The 17913-nt window shown below is 43.3% G+C and overlaps 1 protein-coding gene and 1 long non-coding RNA gene across 4 annotated transcripts in view; one reads left to right on the top strand and one right to left on the bottom strand.

Annotated features, from left to right (window-relative positions):
- The window catches only part of Fbxo16 (F-box protein 16), a 57356-nt gene that overhangs the window by 20067 nt on the left and 19376 nt on the right, over window positions 1-17913 (bottom strand). For all 3 annotated transcript variants that reach the window (NM_001360383.1, NM_001360381.1, NM_015795.2), the window contains exons 3-7: window positions 16740-16775; window positions 9917-10123; window positions 8350-8514; window positions 4492-4721; window positions 705-807 (exon numbers count right to left, since the gene is read on the bottom strand). In NM_001360383.1, the coding sequence (NP_001347312.1) occupies window positions 705-807; window positions 4492-4721; window positions 8350-8514; window positions 9917-10123; window positions 16740-16775 (741 nt within the window). The remainder of the gene's footprint in view (window positions 1-704; window positions 808-4491; window positions 4722-8349; window positions 8515-9916; window positions 10124-16739; window positions 16776-17913) is intronic.
- Gm41178 lies at window positions 4721-7455 on the top strand. The gene is made up of 2 exons (XR_874723.3): window positions 4721-4886; window positions 6732-7455. It is a non-coding gene; the product is annotated as a predicted gene, 41178 (long non-coding RNA).

Here is a 17913-nt window from a genome sequence, read left to right as displayed (position 1 = left end):
CATTTCAGCAGAAACTAACATGCTCTCAATCAGAACTATGGAAGAGATTTACTCCCAAGTGGGTGCAGATTAGCCCACCAATTGATCTCCATTCTCTATTAATTTTCCTGCAGTGTATTCTCAGTTTTTCTCTCCATTCTTGTTACGTCGCATGCACTTTTAATCTCACCCATATCCTTCTTACTTTGCTCTAGAGCCTCTCATAATGTGACAAAAGGGAACCCCTGTGGCCCAAGTCACAGTCTCGGAAACTCTGCTACAAATGAGCGGTGCTCCCCAGGCACAGTTACTGACTTTAGTCTGATTACCTGCTTTTTAACTGGAGACAGAAAAAAAATTTTAACTCAGTGTTTTGGAGTCAGTCTATCTATTTATTTGTTCGTTTCTTTCTGAGGCTAGGTTGGCTTTGAGCTTGCTTTATAGCCAAAGATGACCTGGACCTTCTAATCCTTCTGCCTCTATTTCCCAAGAGCTGAGATTACAGGCAGGTGCCACTGAGAGGTTTTTGCTGTGCTGGGGATGGAAGCCAGGACTGCGTGCTGGCAGTTGCTCCAGCAACGGAGCAGCACCCCTAGCCCCAGAGACCAAGGTTTAAACAACCACTTGATGATTCTGATTTAGCCAACAAATTCAATTTCACAAATAGGATTAAGGATCAGGGTAATTTCCTGATTGCGGGAGGAGTGTTCTGTAAGCAGACTCACCAATGACTGTGCTTTCCTGAGCCTGGCTCTGTCTTGAAGCTTATTTTTCTTATCTCGCAGCTGGCGCTTGAAGTCTGGGGTCACTTCGCTTCTTTTTCTTCTTCTGCAAAATTGCAAAGTGATGGGGACATTATAACGGATCATTTTAAGTCTTTAGCAATCCACATAGTTATTTTTTCATTTTCTTGACTCTTGTTGGTGTAGTGATTCAAAGACTGCCTGCACGCCACTGGAAATGAATCAAATGTCCACCTATAGAGAGCTTGTCCAACTAACCCTGGCATAGTAACACAACAGAGAGCTATGAGCTGTAAAACGGAAGGCAGAACGTTTCTGTAGACAATGCACAGTGAGCCTCAGGATACGACACATGAAAAAGAAAACCAGGTCAAGAAAGGCAAACATATTATACACTGCTGTTCATCTCAGGAGACATCTAAAAACATGTCTGCTACTTGCCAATACTTTTTTAAACATTGTTTTTATTTTATGTGTATGAGTGTTTTGCCTACATGTTTGTATATGCAGTGTCTGTAGGAACCAGAAGAGGGCGTCAGATCCCCTGGAACTAGAGTTACATTTTGAGCTGCCATGGAAGGGGCTGGAAACTGAACTCAGGTCCTCTGCAAGAACAATAGTCCCTGTTAAATTTGTTAAATTTAATTATTACTTTGGCTTGTACTTTTTAGTTATTATTGATTTGTTTGTTGTTTGTTTGTTTCTGAGGCAGGGTCTTACTATATGACCCTTGTTGGCTGTTTCTGAAGCTTACTGTGTGCAGACCAGGCTGTCCTAAAACTGCCCAGTCTTAGGAAATAAACATTGTTTAATATCGTTTAATACACAATCCATATTTGAATTCCTGCAGTTGTTCTAAGAATGCCGTTTGTCGTTTCTTTTCCCTTCCCTCTCTCCCTCCTTCCCACCATCTCTTTCTCCCTCCTTCGCTCCCTTCTTCTTTTCTCCCTCTCTCTTCTGTCCATTCCACTAGGAGCTCCTCTAGATTCAAGCTACATTTAGTTATAGATCCTAGAACTTTCCCTCACCTCCTCCTTTCCTCAGTACACAGATTTTTTTGTTTTTTGTTTTTTTTTTTGTTTTGTTTTGTTTTTTGAAGCCAGCTTCTACATCATTCCAGGGAACTTAGCACAGGCTAGCTTCCCTTCATTGTTTCCTTACAGTGTCTCTTATTTATTTCTTTGTTACCTATATGTTTACAAAAATAGAATCTTCTTCCAGACACATGATTAGTTTCCAGTCAGACTTTGGGCAAGATGTTTGTATTTAAAAGTCTTGTATTCCATCAGAATAGTTGATGATCAGGTTTTCTGGCTATCAGTGATGGTAACATTGATCACTTAACTAAGGTGGTGACTATTGGTTTTCTCAACTGTGTTGATACATTTTTTATTTTATTTTATTTTTTAGACTTTTCAGTTTGTGTGTAAGTATTACAATGCTGTTTTGTCACCCTGAGAACTTCTAAGTTCCAAATTTCCAGCAGGGCCTGGTACCCTACACCTGGAACTCCAGCACTTGGGAAGCTGAAACAGGAGAATTGTGTTGAGTTTGAGGCCAGCCTGCCCTACATGGTGAGTTCTAGAACAGACTATTCAGGCTAAGAGACTTTGTCTCAAAAAATGAAACAAAGAAACAAGCAAAAAACAACAAACAAAAGCAATTTTTAACTTCTGCCTTCCTCTCTATCCCTCATACCCCACTCTGTCCTTCTGTAAGACCCCCTTTCGGGGACCCCCACTCTAGTCTTGGGAATGAGAAAGCAAAGAAACACGAGGACCCATCTTGCTGTAATTACATGAGGTCGTTTAATGACGGAGCTCTGGACCAACATGCATCTCACACAGGAGATAACGGATGTCGGCCTCGAGGCTCGAAAGCTAGGGGTTTTTATGGGGTGAGGGGCTTATCTTGTTCACATAGCAACCAGTTGCTGTATGACTTTACCCGGTGCCAAGGGGCAATAGACAGAGGGGAGGTTCCGGCCAGATGGTGTCGACTCAGACAAGATAGCCTTGCCTGCGTCCTTGCATTCTTTTTCATCTTTACAGTCAAGAGCCCTGCCCTGGCATCCGGGCTCATGGACAACTCTTTTACATGAATCACAAGTTACAAAATCTCATTTTCCTTCACTTCTGTTTCTGGTGTGCACGCAATGCTTTGTGTGCCCCAGGAAGAACTACCTACACACTATGGACCCTGATTGCCAAGCCTCATCCCCCATTTACTCTTTCAAATACAAGGCAGGAAGGGAACTTCCAGATCATGTTTGATCCTGAAACTACCTTAAATTGGCTTTGTTTGTCTGATTTTGCCACTCCATCCAGCTTGGCCACACACAGGGAAAATGAACAGCCACCAAATTACAATTTGATGGAGAGTGTTGATATAGAGGAATTTCAGAGGTACAGGAAAGCCAGACATGGAGGCACACATTTATAATCCCAGTACTCAGGGTTCTGAGGCAGGAGGAGCACAGATTCAAGACAAGCCTGGGCTACAAAAGGAGACTCTATCTCCACCAACAAAGCAGCCTCCAAGAGGCAGGAAAGTTTAGAGATCAACAGTACAGTGAGGAACCACACTGTCTCCATTTCACTTTGACAACTGATAGTATATTACTACATATACCTTAACTTTCTACTTCATTATACTATACTTTTTGGTCTGTGTTTTTTGTTTTGGAAACAAGCTATCTTTATGTAGCCCAGGCTGGCCTTGAATGTGCTACCCTCCTGCCTCAGCCTCCTCAGGGCTAAGATTACAGGTATGTATCACCATTATTTCAACTACCATTTTCCTTTTGAGACAGAGTCCCATTACTTAGCTCAGGCTGCCTTGAACTTGGTCTGACTTTTTTTTACAAGTCTGTCCCTACTTACCTCGGTTTCCCTGGCCATGAATCTGACAGAAAAATCAGTAGCTGTCTTACTACCTTATGCTCTACATGGGGGGATCAAAATCAGTCCCTCCCTCCTTTTGTTTGCTGACTCACTGATAAAGGAAGGAAGTATAAAAAAAACCACTTGATGCTGGCTTGTAATTAATATTAAAATACTGAATGACAGCTGGGGCTGGAGAGGCAGCTTATCAGTTAAGAGCTCTTACTGCTTTTAAAAGGATCTGTCCGTGTTCAGTTCCCAGTATCCATTGTCAGCACACAATCACCTGTAACTCCAGTTCGAAGGCCAGACAGCCACCCTCCTCCCCCAATACACACACACACACACACACACACACACACACACACACACAAAAAAAAAATAAATAAATTATACACACACACACACAAAATGATGATACATATATACATACATACATATACACACACACACACACACATATACATACATATACACATACACTAAATGATAGGCTGGCCAGATTGCTCAGTGGGTTACGGCCCTTGCTATACACCTCTAATGATCTGAATTTGATTCCCTGAACCCAGAGTAGAAGCAGAGAATTGACTCCTAGAAGTTGTCCTCTGACATCCACACACGTGTGCCATGGCATGCACACACAGTAGCCACAGTATTTAAAATACTAAGGCGCTTGTACTGCTGAGTCACTACAGCTATAAGAACCGGACAGATGAGGACAAAAAGGCCAACTTGTTAAGGCCGGTCAGCCCACACCCAGCTATGGAAAAGCTTCTGTAGTTCACGGTGAGTTCCAGGATTACCTCCCCCACCGCCCCCACCTACTCAAGTGTCAATAAACACGATTCTGCAGAGCAAATAGGCTGAGGGGGCGTGGAGCTTCTCACCCTAGCCTGAAGAGCTCAGGGTCACAGTTGTCTAGATAATTAAAGCGGATGATGTCAGTGGGATGCTTATCTGACGATCGCCAAGGTGGAAGCTCTTTCTCCCCGGGGTTATTCTTCTTTCTTAAGGAGGAGGAGGACCGAAAAGCTAAGGAAGGGGACTGCTTCTCATCTGGAGAATTGCCAGGAATTGGCTGAACATCGGCAGTTGTGAATTCATCCTTTGGAGGTGTCTAGGGGAAGAAAATGAATTACTTCTCTCAGAGTACTGGACTAGCAACAGCAATAGACAAGGAACACAAGAACCTTCACCACCTTCCCAGCCATCCTCATCCTCACTATGGCAATGCTGATAACAGTGATGAGGACTATAGCCATTGTCCCAGGAGCCCTTGGATGTGCGTATAAGTTTCGTTGTATTTTCGTAGTCTATCTTCATAGTGATTTATTATTTACTTATACTAGGTCACGTGTTGTCCAGGCTCACCTCAAACTCCCTATATAGCCCAATATGACCTTGAACTCCTGATCTTCCTGCCTCCATCTCCTGAATTCTGGGATTACAGGCCTATAAGGTCTGGCCTGGTTTATCTAGTGCTGAGGATTGAGTTTAGGGCTTTGTGACGGACAGGCAAATGCTCTGCTGGCTAAGCTGTATCACCAACCTTACTTTGGTTTAGAAAGACAGTTCTCAGTCTGTGACCCAGGCTGGCCTAGAACCAGGTAACTAGGCTGGCTTTGCATACCCTGCAGTCCTTCCCCAAACTCAGAAGTGCGGGGATTACAAACGTGAGCACCACTCCCACCCATCACAGTAAAGAGCTCATCGCTGCTCCATTTCACAGAGGCAGAAACTGAAGCCAGAAGAGATGACTTAAACTGATCCACAAGAACATAAGTAGAATTTGAATTTGAATCCAAAATTCAAATCCTAGGTCCTACCCTTAATGGCCTAACAAGTTCAGGTTGCACAGGGGTGGACTGTAGACATGACAATTATCCAAAGCCAAGAAACTCCCTGAGAATAATTCTATTTCACTTCCAAAATTAGAAATCTTTTGTATGCTCAGTTCATAAAGTGTTTTCAGTGTGGGTTTAGCCTAAGGGAAGTGGTACTGGTATGTTGGGAAGCCATTAAGAGCTCAATTTTTGTTCATTAAGAGATTAGGGGAGCTTTGCTTGGTAAATTGGCTTGCTTCAAATGTGAGTTAAAAAAAAAAATCAAGAATTTCCCCAGATGGGACTGGGGTGTAGCTCTGAGGTAGAATCTTTGCTAGGGTCTTATATTCCAAGCCCAGCATCACCAACAAAAATAAAGAAGGAAGGAAGGAAGGAAGGAAGGAAGGAAGGAAGGAAGGAAGGAAGGAAGGAAGGAAGGGAAGGAAGGGAAAGAGGGAAGGAGAGAAGGAGAGAAGGAGAGAAAGAGAGAAGGAGGGAAGGAGGGAAGGAGAGAAGGAGAGAAGGAGAGAAGGAGAGAGGGAGGGGAGAGAAGCAACCCTCCTAGTTTCTCAAACATAACAAGGTAGCTGTGTATTGTTTGAGACACTCCTTGTTTGTCGAATTCATTTCTACTCCAAGATTATCCTTCGTAGTGTTTCAAATGCAGTGTTTATTTGGGTATGTCATGGCTACGAGGCTGAGTTCTGTGAAACCCTTGGTTAGGATGTTTGTACTCTTATCACCTAGCACATAACTGTGTTTGATAAATGCTCACTTCATGAATGGCTATGACTATATCAAGTTTGCTGTCTGCTGCTCTGATAAACTCTATGACCAAAGGCAGCTAGGGGAGGAAGAATTTATTTCATCTTACAGGTTACAGTCCATCATCGAGGACATTCAAGGAAAGAACTTGAATCGGAAACCATGGAGGAATGCTGCTTGCTAGCTTGCTTCCAGGATCATGCTCAGTTACCTTTCTTATATAGCTCAGGACCACCCTGCCTAGGGTTAGTACTGCCCACAGTGGACTGGGCCCTCCTATATCAATTCATAATCAAGACAATGCCTCACTGATATGGCAACAGGCCAATCACAGGTATGACAATCAAGGTTACCCATCACTCTAGCCCAGTAGCCAACTAAGAAGACATTTAATATTTGTAAAATTCTGTATGTTATCCAGGTCTCATCTAGAATGGACACTCATTTCTATTAGCTTATTTAGAAAGAAAATCCTTGTGCTTTTGCTGGAAGAGTTCTACTTTTAATCCTTGTAATGGTTGAAATTGTCAATTTGACAGGACCTACAATCACTTAAGAAACAAACCTCTTGGCACGTCTGTGAGGGAGTTTCTGGACTGAGAAGACCCTCCAGAACTGGGGCAGCAGCGTCCTGTGCACTGAGGTTCCAGACAGAATGAAGAGGAGACAGTGAACTAAGCACCAGCTTTCAACCTCAGCTTCCTGGCTGAGGGCGCAATGTGAGCAGCCACCTCACCACCCTTCAGCCATGACTTCCCACCACTGAGGACTGAATGTGCCCTTGTACCGGGAGCCAGAATAAACCTTCCTTTCTCTGAGTTGCTTTTTCCAGGTGTTCTGTCACAGCAATGAAGAAAGCAAATTGATACAACACTGTTGGAAATCATGATCATTAAAAAAACAAAACAAAACAAGGGAAGTATTTAAGTATCAGTGACTGTAACATGTAGAAAAATCAGTAATTCTGAAAGGCACAAAATGCTTGGCCCGCTAACTGGCAATAATGAAATTCACAACAATGAAGTAAGCAAGTTTTGCTCTTACCATTTGAAATCTTTTCTGCTGAGGCTGGGGTTAAACCCTGGGCCTGATGCATGGTAGGAAAGAGCTAAGTCTACCTACTGCTGAGTTATATTTCCACCCTTGATATAGTCATAGCCATTATATTTCCACCTTTCAGGAATTCTGTCATCATGAATGGATGCTGAATTTTGTTAGATGACTTGCTTGTATATCTGTATTAAAATGATCTTGTGTCTCTTCTTTGATTCTGTGAATGTTCATATCAAATGATTGTATGTGTGTGTGTGTGTGTGTACTGTGATTGTGCATACATACATGTGTACATGCATATGTGCACATGCGTATCATGCACACATGTGTGAATATTATAGTGGAAGATAGAGTTAACCTTTGGGCTCAGGGTCTCTCACTGGGACCTGGCGCTCTCCTATGTGTCTCACCTAGCTGTCCAGTGAGCCCAAGGGTTCCTCCTCTCTCCACCTCCACAGTACTGGGATTACAATTATATTACGCCACTTCTGGTATTTTTTATATAGGTGCTGAAGATCAAAACTTAGGCCATGGTGCTTGCATGAGGTCCTAGTGTGGAGCATCCATAACAGCTAATAAATAAATTAATAGCCAAGCATGGTGGCACATATCCATAGTAACAGCATCCCTAATGCTGAGGCAGGAGGCTCTTGGGATCAAAACCAGTCTAGGATACATTGTCTCAATCACTGAACTAATTAACCCACTGACTGACCAACCAGCACACTTCAGCTCATCTTATAGAATCATGGAAAATATGAATGTGTCAATTCTAATGGGCCATAACTAAACATAATGCAGAATTACCATGTCAGAGCTGTATGGTGTCTGAGGGAGAGGCAAATAAATCGGAGGTGGAGATAGAGAGAGAAGCACCCCAAATCCTCACTTCTAAAGGTATCTGTGATTTGGAGGGTACTGGGTGAGAACTCATGGCAGCATGACTATCCTGAAGGGGTCTGTGAAGCCTCTGAAGAGAAGCTTGAAATCACGGGGTACGTCCTTTGACTTTTCCTACGTTTCAAACTGGATCATGAACTCACAGCGCTAGAATCTGCTACCGACGCCCATTTCTGAGTGTGCTGCTCACTGTCTCAGACTTGCCTTGGGCTTGGTGACGTGAAGTTCTCTCACCATCTGGATGTAGTGCTTTTTCCAGACGCCCTGTTCAAAGGGCGTTGGGGAGAAGCTGATGTACCAGTTGAAGCGCAGGCACTTGAGCATCCAGAGCTGGTCCAACTCAGCCAAGCTCTTCCAGTACCAGCTCACCTGGGAAGACAAAGCAGCCTGCTCAGTTCCCAGACTCATTTCCTCTCCTGCCTGAGCTGCTTTGCGGGAGCCCAGATAATGTCTGTCATCTGTCATCTTCCTTGAAGGCTCAGCTCCGTAACTTAACACTTCTGACCCTCCTGTGGTGTGCTGGAATTACAGGTACGCCCCACCAAACCTGTGTTACAGGTTTATATCTTAATTTAACTGCAGTTTGACTTTTATTATTTCTGAAACATTTACTTATTTTTACTCTTAGGTGTCTGAGTATTTGCCTGTGTGTATGTATAGACATACAGTAACAGAGTATGGAATCAGATTCCCTGGAGCTAGAATTATAGACGGTTGTGAGATATCACATGGGTGCTGAGAACTGGAGCTGGACCTTCTGTAAGAGCAACAAGTGCTCTTAACTGCTGAGCCATCCTTCCAGTCCCTTACCTTCAGTTTAATACAGTAAAAATTACTTGAGAGAAATATTAGCCTCTTTTCCCCCAAGCCCCTGAGGGTATACTGCCACATTCAGATCTACCTATATCTCTTTCTCATTTTTTTTTGAAACAAGGTTTAATTCCACAGCCCAGAGTAGCCCATGGTTAGCCTTAGCTCTCCAAGTGCTAAGTTCACAGGTATGCAACCTAGCATCGATACCTTTCATTCTCATCCTCTTTGGACATATCTCATCAACACCCTCTTTTGAGCTTTTTATGTACAGGTGTCCTGCACTGCACAGTCTAGGGCAGCGGTTTGCAACATGTGGGTCATGACCTCTTTGGGAAGTCAGACGACACTTACACAAGAGGTCACCAAAGACCATCGGAACACACAGAGATTTACATTATGATGTGTAACAGTAGCAAACTGAAGTAGCAATGAAATAATTTTGTGGTTGGGGGGGTCACCACAACATGAGGAAGAACTGTATTAAAGGGTTGCAGCATTGGGAAGGTTGAAAAACCACTGGTCTAGGGTGTTAGTTTAGCTGTGTGGGAGGTGGCAATGCTGTCCTACTGAGGATGTATTTAACTGTTAGTCGTTTTTCTTTGATCTTGTAGAGTTAGACAAAAAATAAAAAATAGGCGCATACCTTTAATCCCAGCACTTGGGGGGCAGAGGCAGGTGGATTTCTGAGTTCAAGGCTAGCCTGGTCTACAGAGTGAGTTCCAGGACAGCCAGGGCTACACAGAAAAAACCAAAACCAAACCAAAAAAAATAAATAAATAAATAAAATAAAAAATAAAAAATAAAAAAATAAAAAAAGATCAAGGATCATTCAAACTTTGCAGACTAAAATCTACTGCTTGGTGTTATGCACACGCATGTGGGTTTCATCTTTAGAAGATTCCCCTTTCAGAGCTTCCTAAGTCTGTTCCAACCAAATTCCAAGTGCCATTGCCATTACCTGTGCACAACGGCAAAGACTCCGGGGATCCAGGAAGGAAAAGATGTAGACAGATAACACCCTTGGAAGCTTGGTAGTAAAATCCAGGGCCTCTGCTGGGATTTTTTCCTGCAGCTTTCGACAACAGAACTTCTGCTGGGACAGGGAACAGCGCTCTAGTAGGCCTGTAAGAATTCTTCTCCTTTGAGAGTCTGTCCATTTGTCAAACTGAGGAAACAGGGAACAAGAGAGTCGCATGTGTATTGTGACTAATTATAGGTAAGAGAATGTCATAGAAAGTGAGTTTAGTAAGTGACTGCTAATACTTAGCATGCATCTGTTTCTGTCTCAGCTCAATACATTCCACACTTTACCACCTATGTCTCCTTTCTCCCACTTCTGTGCACATGACCAGACCGCTACTACAGAAGCGCATCTGACCTACAACTCCAGTGGGTCTGCAATGGTTAGTCAACTCAAGTGTCACCCTGACACAATCTAGAAGCACCTGAGCAGAGTGTCTCATTCAGGGGTTGTTTAGATCAGGTTGGCCTTTGGGAAGATGGCCTTGATTGTGTTAATCGATGTGGAATGATGTAGCCTACTGTGGGAGGTGCCATTCCCTAGGCAGGGCGTCCTGGACTCCCCCAAGTCTAAAGAGAAAGCTGAGCACAAATGGGCATTATGTGCTTATTTCTTTCTGCTGCTCGACTATAGATGTGACTAGCTATTTTAGGTTACTGCTTTGATGTCCCTACTTTGGAGGACCATAACTGGAACTGTGGACTAAGGTGAGCCCTTTCTCCCATTAAGTGCTTTTTGGTTGAGGTGTTTTACCACAGTAACAGACACGACACTAGAGAAGTAAAACAAACAAACAAACAAACAAACAAACAAATAAATAAAAGTGTGCATAGAACAGAGAGAAATGAACTATCTTAGCTTGCTCTCAGCTACCTTTCTCCTGTCTGCTATAGTTCAAAATCTCATGATTAGGACACAGTACTACCTACAGAACCATCTCCCACAGACGTGCCCACAGGCCAACCTAGTCTAGATAGTTTCTCAACTGAGACTCCCTGAGTCTAGGTGGTGGCAATGTTGACAGTTAAGACTTCCCTTCACAGTGAGTATGTAAATTCACTTTTGTTGGTATACAGATATGAGAGATACCACTTTAGAGTTTGCCCTTCCGGCCCCCCTCGTACTCCTTTCCAACATCAAAAGGAACTTTTCTTTTGATAACATAAATTACCTAGTGATGAGTTTAGAACTTGTCTGTAAAAGTCCTACTTTTTCTGCTTTCGTCCAAACATTGATTTAGAGCTATTAGAACCAGTGTCTCCTGGATTCTAGTTTCCCAGACCTCACATAAAATTTGCTTACATGTTCTAACTTCGGATTGTCTGATATTCATAAATACTCAGGGACTCACTCTCAATTTTCTACTGTTTGTAATATTAAAAATGTCCTCATTTATACATTAGGGACCATTATATCTACATTGTGGGGCATTGTGTGAGGATTACATATATAAATATGTATGTATGTATGTATATATGTATATATATATGTATGTGTGTGTATGTATGTATGTATGTATGTGTGAATAATTATATAAAGGACAACTATTATTCTAAAATGCCATGGCAATCTTAAAAATAATACACATGTGGTCAAATCAATGTAAAAAAGATATACAAAAAACCTTAAAAAGCACCAAGCTGACACGTTTGTGCCTAGAAAAGGACGAGGCCAGATAGACTCACCAGATTTCCTTAATGCCACGGAAGAGAATGAACTCAAATTATAACGTGACTTAAAATGAATGTAAAAGAGCATTAGAATCATAAAAACCTATAAAAGAAAACACAGGATCACTCTCTCTGGAGATTAAAAAGATAATTACATGGGTTCTTCATTTGTTTCCCTGATCAAGAAGGTCCAGGATAATTTACATTTGGCACCGATAGGTGTTTCTGCCTCCGGGTTATTCCTTTCTAATTGTGTTTGTTTAAGCTAATAGGAAATGAATTTGCATTCCTTGAACCCCTACCAATTCAAGGTGGGGGGATGACTCAGAATACTGAGCAGCAGGGGAAAACGTTCCCTTGGAGAGTGTTCCCTCAAACCAGAAAGTAGATAATCCACGCAGAGTTCTCTGTGCCGGAGTTTAATAATCTCGCTTATTTCTTGCATCAATTTCCCAGTAAAACCCTGCAGCACAAAAGTGAGGGACCAGCATGTGAGGCTGGGGAGCCATTAGGGTTCTCATAGTCTCCTGTCACACGGCATCGGGGTTCACTCTGGAAGGATCCTGTTCTGTGGGATATACTTGGTAACTTCATGCTATTTTACAGCCCGAGTCACTGTAGCTAGAGCTGTCAGGGTTTACTAATCTCCAGATGAACCGCAAGCATGTGGAATGATTAGGGAGCCCCCCCCCATGTGGTATGTGTCCAAGATCGACACTGGGAAGCATTGTCTAGGACTTTATACATCAAGGCAGGGTCTCAGCCAGATGCAGAGGTCACAGCCAGGGTCATCTTTCTAGGAAACTTGCTCTTAGGATCCCTGGCTCTGCCTTCAGAGGCTAGACTTACAGACAGGTACCTAACTTACCTGGAATCTATCTGGGCTCTGGGGATCCAAACTCCCATCCTCACACTTCTGATGTGAGTGAGTACTTTAGTCACTGAGCGATCTCCCTATCCCTACAGAGGATTTTTTTTTGTAAAGAGAGGGTCTTATTGTGTATCTCAGGCCACCCTTGAACTAGTTCACAATCCTCCTGCCTCGGCTCCTGGAGTGCTATAATTACAAGTGTGCAATACCAAACAGAGCACTGCCATCCACAACTTCAGTTTCTTGTTATTATTTTGTTTGCTGCTATTCTAAATATTAAATAGAACCATGTGTACATGCATGAACATACATGAAATCACTTATGGGGCTGGTGTGTTAAGAGCATACTGTTCTTGCTCAGGACCTGAGTTTGATTCCCAGTACCCCTGTCAGACAGTTCACAACCACCTGTAACTAACTCCAGCTTCAGGGATCTGACACCATCTTCTTAGCCTCCCTACCAAATCTTGGTGTTGCAGACACTGAAACAAGGGAATCCTTGGGGCTCACTGGCCCCAAGGTCTGGCTGAATTTATGAGTTCCAGGCTTAGTAAGGGACTCTACCTTAAAAGTAAGGTGGAGGGCCAGTAAGATGGCCCAGCAATTAAAGGAACATGGCGTGCATAAAAATCCAGCGACCTCAGTTTGATCTCAGAGATCTACACAAAGGTGGAAGGGGAGAACAGAGTCCACAAAGTTGTCCTGTAACCTCCATAAGAGCATTGTGGCACATGTGCCCTTATACAGGTGTTTCTCATACACACAGCACGCACACATGCACTTACACACAAAGGAAAAAAAGTGTACAATGGAGTGTGTTTTAGTATATCCAGGAGACCAGAAAGCTGTCACCACTGCCTAATCTCAGCACATTTTCATCCCTGCTCCAAATTTAAAAAAAAAAAAAAAAAAAACCAAAAAACCAAAAAAAAAAAAACAAAAACAAAAAACAAAAACAACCCAGAAATGGTACCCTGTTCTCTGAGGGTTCCCTAAACCCATTTTTTCATCTGTCATCTGCTAGCTTTCAGAAACTCAATAACCAAATCCTCGCAGCCTGTGAGCCATGAAGTCATCTTCCTGCCCATGTGTTTGGGAGCCAATCTCACCCTCTCCTCAGACTGTAGGCAAGGCACTCACAGCAGCACCCACCGGAAAGCAAACACATTTTACGTTTTTAAATCACCATAAAAATTCCCATTATTAAAACAGTTGCCATTCAAAATTACCATTAAAATTCCCATTATTAAAGATGACATGATTTGAGAAAAGGAATACATAAGCATCTCATCCTACTTTAAGCATCTTTGGGGGAGGGAGGAGGAGGGCTGGGGAGGACTGGTTCATGAAAACAAGAGTCTCATGAGCTCAGGCTAGCCCGGATCTTGGTATGCAGCCTGAGGCTGGCCTTGAGCTGATTCTCTTGCCTCTGCTTGCTTCCCAAGTGATGGGCTTACAGGCTTTTAGTCCCCAACCTGGTCTTTTTACTTTGGTAAAAATAAATATAAAATTCACGATGTTGACTATTTATGTGTAGAGTGGCATTTAAATAAACTCACATTACAGCGCAACCATCACTACCACATGTGTCCAGGACTTTCTCAAACCCATCAAACACTAGCTCCCCAACCCCTGGTTCCCTCTACTCTATTTCCTATCTTTGTGAATTTGCCCACTCTAAGTACCTCATATAAAGTAGAGCTGTACAATATTTGTCTTTGTACCCAGCTTATTCCACTTAGAACACAATGCCTTCAAAGTTTGCCCATGTTATAGCACATACCAGAAACACTTTCAGCTTGCTGATGAATAATAACTCCATCCAATGAGCATAGCACATTTTGTTTATCCATTTACCTGTGGATGGATATTTGGATTATTTGTGCTTTTGACCATTTTGATTACTGTTGCTATAAACACTAATGTGCAAGTTTTTGTATGGCCATATGTTTTCAATTCTCTTGAGTGGTGGAAAGTAGTTAGTTGAGACTGTAGGGTAATTCAACACATAATTTGTTGCCCAGAAACACATAATTTGACATTACCCAGTGATGGATAATGACCTTTGGGACTCTGTCTCCTCGTTAGAGAAACAGATGAGAGAGTTCCTGTTGATGACGAAGGGTAGCTGTATCTTGTTAGGCAAAAGCATGAAGCCATTAGTGTTCTCAGGTGGAAGTTCAAGTGTATACAAAACTGGATGCTGAGAGCCCGATAGATGAGCTGCATTGGCTACTAAGATACTGCCTCTCAGATCCAAACCCGTATCTCTATACTCTGTGAGTCCAGGAGGCTGGAACTCTGCAACCATATTTCCTCTTTGACAGCCAGCTCTCTGCTAAATGCTGCCTGTGAAGAGGGAGGCACACAGGGAGAAACTGAGGAAGAAGAGATATTCCTCTCTGTATTGCCTGCTGTTCGTGTCAGAACTACCTTCACCCTGATCCCTGGCTCTGGTTTTTCCCCAGTCAATCTAGAACCATCATGCTTCCTTGGCTATATCAGACCCAACCGGCTGTGAGATGCCGACTTCATTCCTCAGGGGTGTGGGTACCGGCGGGGTTGGAGCGCTTCCTTCCAAAGCACAAGGAACTCTGGCACCTGCCCAGGTCTGTCTCCTCCGACGCCCGCCGATCCCTTCCCGAGACTTTGTTTTTAAGATTTGTTCACCAATCCTTTTGATTAAATCATGGCCATTAAAATAATGGATGAGTTCTGTTTTTCAGGTAGAAGCTAAATGGAAATAATCAGTCATGCTTCCTAGGAAAGAGCCAACATTGCCTTGGGTACGCATTCCATAGGCACCAAGATAATGCTACAGACTGCATTTGTGCTCTGAAACATTCACGTGCTGAAATCTTTTTTTTTTTCATTAATTAATTAATTAATTAATTCTATATTCCAAAGCCAACCCCCCCTCCTTCCAGTCTTCCTCTGGTAGTCCCTCTCCCACCCCCTCTCCCGCAAGAATGGGGAGGCCCCCTGGGGCAACCTCTCATTCCACACCCCACATCCCACACCCCCTTGCACCCCTCTCCCCCAACTCCCCCACCCTAACACATCAAATCATTGCAGGAGCAGGCACACCCTCCTGCCACCGAGGCCAGACAAGGCAGTCCAGCCAAGGGAATAGGATCCAAAGGCAGACAACAGGTTCAGGGACAGCCCCCGCTCCAGTTGTTGGGGGACCCAAATGAATGAAGACCAAGCTGCACATCTGCTATATATATTTGGGGAGCCCAGGTCCAGTCTATGCTCACTCTTTGGTTGGTGGTTCAGTCTCTGGAGGACACCTAGGGTCCAGGTTAGTCAACTCTGTTGGTCTTCCTGTGAAGCCCCCATCCTCCTCAGGTCTCTCAAATCTTCCAATAGACTCCTCTTAACCTCAGCTAGGGGAATATCCACCCCATAATCCTAGATTTATAAAGATCCTTGAAGGTATGTAAGTTTCAGGCCGGTCTGGTCTGGCCTACCTAGTGAGCTCCAGGCCAGTTTGGGCCCACAGAGTGAGACCTGGACTCACACAACAACAGTAGGGGATGCAGAAATGATTCCACGGTCCAGATTTTGCCCCTGTATAAATGGTGGCTCACAACCATTTATAGCTCCAGTTTCAGAGGCTACAATGCCCTTTTCTGGCCTCCATGGGCATCAGGTACCCACATGGTGCAAAACACACATATGCATAAAATAAATTTAAAAAAAAGCTAAAACCAACATGAAATTCTAACCTGCAGGGTGAGGGGTGCGGAGGTGGGGTGGGAGTGGGGTTGTAGGTGCGATCTTGGGGAGGTGGAGCCCTCAACAGGGCTCCAGATTCCAAGAAACCTTTCCCCTTTTTGCTATTTTAGGAGGCAGCAAGATGGCTGCTCTCACCAGACACTCATCACCAGCACCTTGATCTTGAGACTTTCAAACTCCAGAACTATAAAAAAGAATGAATGAATAGCCACTTGGCCTGATTTTTCTGATAGTAGCGTGGATAGACTAAAACAGATAATACTCCACAATGCAGAAACAGGCATATTTTATTTTTATTATCACCTCCCTCCCTCTCTCCCTCCCTCCCTCTGTCTGTCCGTCCATCCATCCATCCATCCATCCATCCACCCATCCATCTATCTGGTGGTACTGAGAATTGAACCTAAAGCCTTGTGCATTTTAGCCAAGTGCTCTGAGACCCACATATCCCCAGCCTTGTATATTTTAAATACTTTACCCATTTTCCCAGCAGAGCTCTTCGTTCTTCAAATACCTGCAACAAATAAAAGAAAATAGGGTCATTTGTGCATCATGGTTCAAGACATCCATTCTAAACAACATCACTGAAGGGTCAGTGAGTATTCACTATCTCAGCTGAGTAGGAAGAGACGCGTTGCATGCCAGAGAGCATTTCATTTATTTATTAAATGACCTTGAACTCTCTATGTAAGCCAAGGATGACCTTGAACTTCCTATCTTCCTGTCTCTACTTCCAGGGGACTTGGATTTCATGTTTGGTTTATGCGGTGCTGGGGATCAAACCCAGGGCTCTGTGCATACTAGGCAAGCACCCGACTGCTGAGCCACACTACCAGCCCACCTTACTTACTTTTGACCTACAATGAGGCCTCTTTCTCTTTTTAGTTTCTGTATATGGAATAATTCATATAAAGGAAGTAATCTACCCTATCGTCTTTCTTCAGGTCTTCCTTCCTTTCTTTTTCTTTTTTTTTACTTTTAGACAGGGTCTTACACTCTGTAGTTCGGGTTGGCCTGGAATTCAATACATAGCCCAAGCTAGCCCAACAGGCTTGATTTTCCTAACTTTGTCTCTCAAATAATGGGATGATATTTATGTACCGCCATGATGACTCACTGAGAAACTATTCTTTAAAAGAAATGAAATATGAGAGAGAAGAAATTGTGAGGAGTATTCACTTACCAAATTTGAAAGGCTATAATCTAATGCAGGTAAGTAAGAAAATGGAGTTCCCAGACATTTTCAGAATTTAATCACACAATACCGTAAAATACATGAATGAGCAGCTCTCTCTCCCATGTGTGTGTGTGTGTGTGTGTGTGTGTGTGTGTGTGTACAAGTATGTGTGTGTAGAGGCCAAAGATCAACAATATCAGGTGTCTTCCCTAATCCTCCCAACTTATTTTTTGAGACAAGGTCTCTCACTGAACCTGGAGCGCATCAGCCTGGCTGGCCTGGCTGGCCCTTGTTTCTGCCTCCCAGACACTGAGATACAGATGCATATCACTGTGTCCAGCTTTTTTGCAGGTTCTGGGCATCACACTCAGGTCCTCATGCTTGCTGGGCGAGCGTCTCTCCAGTCCTGCTTTTGCCCTTCAGTGTAAACCCAGATACATGGTCATCCATGGACTTACTAATTATAAAATTAGTA

This window comes from Mus musculus, chromosome 14 (assembly GCF_000001635.26).
Source record: "Mus musculus strain C57BL/6J chromosome 14, GRCm38.p6 C57BL/6J".
NCBI lineage: Eukaryota > Metazoa > Chordata > Mammalia > Rodentia > Muridae > Mus > Mus musculus.
Note: the sequence above shows the minus strand (reverse complement) of the source record. Positions and strands in the feature narration are given on the sequence as shown.